This window comes from Neophocaena asiaeorientalis, unplaced genomic scaffold (genome assembly GCF_003031525.2).
Source record: "Neophocaena asiaeorientalis asiaeorientalis breed wild unplaced genomic scaffold, Neophocaena_asiaeorientalis_V1.1 scaffold629, whole genome shotgun sequence".
Taxonomy (NCBI): Eukaryota; Metazoa; Chordata; class Mammalia; order Artiodactyla; family Phocoenidae; genus Neophocaena; species Neophocaena asiaeorientalis.
The window spans coordinates 4,955,977-4,959,976 of NW_020175468.1; the positions used below are offsets into that span (position 1 = coordinate 4,955,977).

The window sequence follows — 4,000 nt, forward strand, 5'->3', positions numbered from 1 at the left end:
GGCAGGGACTGGGTCTGCCTTGGCCACTGCTGTGTCCTCAGGGCCTGCTCAGGGCTGGGCCCACGTAAATACCTAATCTGTGTGTGTGTATGGGGATGTGTGTACGGGGATGTGTGTGGTAAAATCTACATAACATAAAATTTACCATACTAACCGTTTTAAAGTGTACAATTCAGCGGCATCTAGTACATTCACAAGGTTGTCAAGCATCGCCACTAATTCCAGAACGTCTTCATCCCTCTAAAAGGAAACGCTGTACCGGTTAGGTGGTCACAGCCCAGTCCCCCTCTCCCAGTCACTGGAAACGACTCATCTTCTCTCTGTCTCTATGCATTGGTGTATTCTGGACATTTCCCAGTAAAATGTTTGTTGAAGGAGTGAATGGGGCAGGGTAGAGGAGACCGGGGTACTGCCTGGACAGGGGAGACGAAGCAGGTGCCCAGCTGTGTGAATAGGACACCTGGGTAGACGGTGGGGTGGGGCCTGGGTCCCCATGCAGTCTCTGCCCTTCGCTGGCTGTGCCGCCGTGGGAAAGACCCTTCTCCTCTCTGAGCCTGTTTCCTCATGGAGTAGAAGGGCGCACTAAGATGATGAACACCCCTGGGCGGGAGTAGGGTAGGGGAAGGGTCTGGACGCCGATGCTCAGGGGAGAGAACCCTGGGTCTGGAATCTGACAGGCCTGGGTTTGAAACCCGAATCACTGTGGGACCTTAGGCAAACACTTGTGCTCTTCTGAGCCTCAGTTTCCTCGTCTGCAAAATGGGCACGGTGACGTGACTCTTCATGAGATTGCACAGACTCAAGGGGTAAGTAAGTGCTCAGACCAGTGCTTGGCACACATGCCCCAAAGTGCTGGGTACACAAAGGCATTGTCATCAACACCACCGATGGTCCATTATTTTTTCCCCAGGTCCCCGCCTGTCAAAATGCCCATCCTGAAGAGTCTAGGGCTGGCAGACTCTAAGATGTCCCGGGCGGGGACACTGCCCCTGAGGTCCTCTCGGAACCCCTTTGAGGAAGCTTCAGGGCTGGAAGAAGAGGAGGCTGGGGAACTGGAGACCCTGCCCAACGGAACGTCACGTGGCCGCCATGCCACCCTGGAGAAGCTGGCAGGCCTGGCCCCCTTCCGGCTGGGCAGAACCCCTGGCCGGCGGGCGGGCAGCCCTGGGGACGGGCAGCCTCGCTCTTTCCTGGGCCGTGTGCTGACACCGGGGATCCGTAGGAGCTCAGCAGACTTTGGCCTCCTGGCCAGGCTTCAGGGGACCCGAGCCCAGGGCGACGAGGAGGCGGCTGGGGAGGCTGCCCGGAGACTGGCCTTCCTGAGACTGGGGCGTGGGCCCAAGCCCCGGCGGGCGTCACTGGCTGAGAGGGTGGTGCCCGCAGGCGAGGCGGCTCCCGAGCCCCCGCCCAAGGTCCCGGAGCCCCCAAAGATAAAGGAGCCACTGTCAGGTGAGTCGGGAGTCCTGGCCCAGACCTGGGAGAATCACAGTGTCTCCACCCGTGACCCCATCTCCATTCACATCTCCAGCTTCCATCTGCCCAGCTCCACGGACATGGCCAGCCCATCCCTGCTGCGGTCCTAATCTCCATCACCAAGCTCCAGCTTCAGCCCCGTCTCCACCTCCAGCCCAATCTGTCCCTCTCTCCACCTGCCTTCAACCTCGTCCCCTTGTCCAACAACAACCAAATGACCAACTTCGGTCTCCTCTCCTCCAATCCCCTCCCTGTCCCCAGTTTCAACCCTCTCTCCGTTACTATCCTCAAATTCAACCTCAATCCCGTCTCCTTTCAAAGCTGCCTCTTCCAGCTTCTGGTGCTTTGCTGGCAACCTTTGGCGTACCTTGCCTTGTAACTGCATCCCTCCCACCTTCCGTCCACACGTGGCCTTCTCTCTGTCTTCACATCATCTTCTCTTCTGTGCATGTCTATCTTGGTGTCCAAGTTTCCCTTCTTATAAGGACACCAGTCATAATGGATCAGGGCCCACCCTATGACCTCAATTTACCTTGCTTACCTCTGTAAATTACCTATTTCCAAATAAGATCCCATTCTGAGGTACTGGGGGTTAGGACCTCACATATCTCTTCTTCTTGGGGTGGGAGACAAACACAGTTCCACTCATAACACCACCCCTGTTGTATCCTCAACCCCAATACTACCCCAAACCCCACTGTCTTCCTCAATGCCTTTTTCATTTTTTTTTGTTTGTTTGTTTGTTTTTTTGCGGTTACGCAGGCCTCTCACTGTTTTGGCCTCTCCCGTTGCGGAGCACAGGCTCCGGACGCGCAGGCTCAGTGGCCATGGCTCACAGGCCCAGCCGCTCCGCGGCATGTGGGATCTTCCCGGACCGGGGCACGAACCCGTGTCCCCCGCATCGGCAGGCGGACTCTCAACCACTGCACCGCGAGGGAAGCCCCAAATGCCATCTTTAACCTCACTGCTATGCCCAACACCATGACAGCCGCCAACTGGTCCAGTCCCATGCCACAGCTCATTCCTCTACTCTCATCCCATCCTCAATCCCATCCCTGTGTGCAACTTCAACCCTTTCCCCTCTTCAGTCTCACTCCCACCCCAAAACCCCAGGTCCATCTCAGCGTCCCCCTTCAACCCCATTCACCTCCCCAACTTCCTCATTCAGTCCTAGTCGCACTCCCAGCCCCCATTTTCAACCTTAACCCCAAACTCAACCTCTTAACCCCATCTCCACACCCATCCCGAGTCTCAATCCTAACCCCATTTCCAACCTCCAACTTCAACTGTCCACATTCCTCCCAACCCCAACTCACGTCCAGACTTCTTCAAACTCACCTCCATCTATACCTTCTTTCCATCCTCAACTTTCACCTAAACTCATCTCCAAGCCCATCCCTACCCCAAACTCCAGATGACATTCTCAATTCTTTTCCCATCTCCCTCTTCCGATTTCAGCCCCAACCTCACCCTAACCCTAAACTCCCTCATCCCAGCCTCCACCTTCATTCCCATCCGCTTCTCCAGTCCCAGCCCTGCCCAATCCCCACCTTCCTTCAACCCTGTCCCCCACCCTGCGTCTATCCCCCCACCCCCATCCCCCCTCCTACCCTCCCCCCATGGACAGCCCTCGCTGCCCCATCACTGGAGAGCCCTTCCTTCAACCTGATGCTTGATGCCCTCTACATCCTGTGCCAGAAGCTATTTCAGCCCCTGCTCCCTAGGGACTGGGAGGGCACCACAGGGAGGTGAGAAGGGAGTGACTCAAGCCCCCGCCTTCTGGAAACGGATGGGCAGAAATAGCACTGGCCAGGAAATAGTTTCTCTGCCAAGGAGGAAGCGGAGGGGGCTGGAGGTGTTGGGGGTAACCCTGGGCCACTGGGACCCTCTGCCTTCACTCAGAGGCCTCCCGAGCCCATGACTCCCCTCTCCTGGGGGAGTGTGAAATCATCGGAGAGCCAGGTCACCCTATAGTTGTCCCCACCCCCGAAAGACCCATCTCTGGTCTTCATACCCTCTTCCAACCTCCATGCCCCCACCCTGCCCACCAGTCCACTGGCTCTCTCCATCCCTCTCCCCCTTACCTGGCTCCGACTGCCCTCCCTTGGCCGCCCCACTTCCTCTGATGCCTTTTTTGACCCTGATGCCCTTTTTCTATCCCATCCGCCCTCAACTCCCCTAACTCCTCCCCACAGCCTCACCTACCCCCTGATACTCTCTTCCTAGCCCTGACCCCATACTCAAGCCTTAAGCCTTTCCTTCTCCCTCATTCCCTTAACCCCACTTCCTCTGACTCCTCCTCTCATCTTACCCTCTTCCGAATCAGACACCCTTTCATCTTTGACCTCCTTATATCCAGACGCCTTCTCCCATCGCCAAAACCCCTCCTCCCTTCCCTGACCGCCTCCTGTCCCCTCCCCCTTGCCCTGGCTCTCCCCCTTGCTCCCTCCTCCCTCTCCGCCCCTTCCCTTCTCCTAGGCCCCCTCACCTGACAGCCTTCTCTCTTCCCCTTCTCCTGAAATGCCCC

At 57.2% G+C, this 4,000-nt stretch overlaps 1 protein-coding gene across 1 annotated transcript in view; it reads left to right on the forward strand.

Annotated features, from left to right (window-relative positions):
• Positions 1-887: 887 nt before the first annotated feature.
• EXOC3L2 (exocyst complex component 3 like 2) overlaps positions 888-4,000 on the forward strand; it is a 14,916-nt gene continuing 11,803 nt past the window's right edge. The window contains 3 exon segments of the mRNA XM_024768269.1: positions 888-1,449; positions 1,529-2,018; positions 2,932-2,999. Of these exon segments, the coding sequence (XP_024624037.1) occupies positions 888-1,449; positions 1,529-2,018; positions 2,932-2,999 (1,120 nt within the window).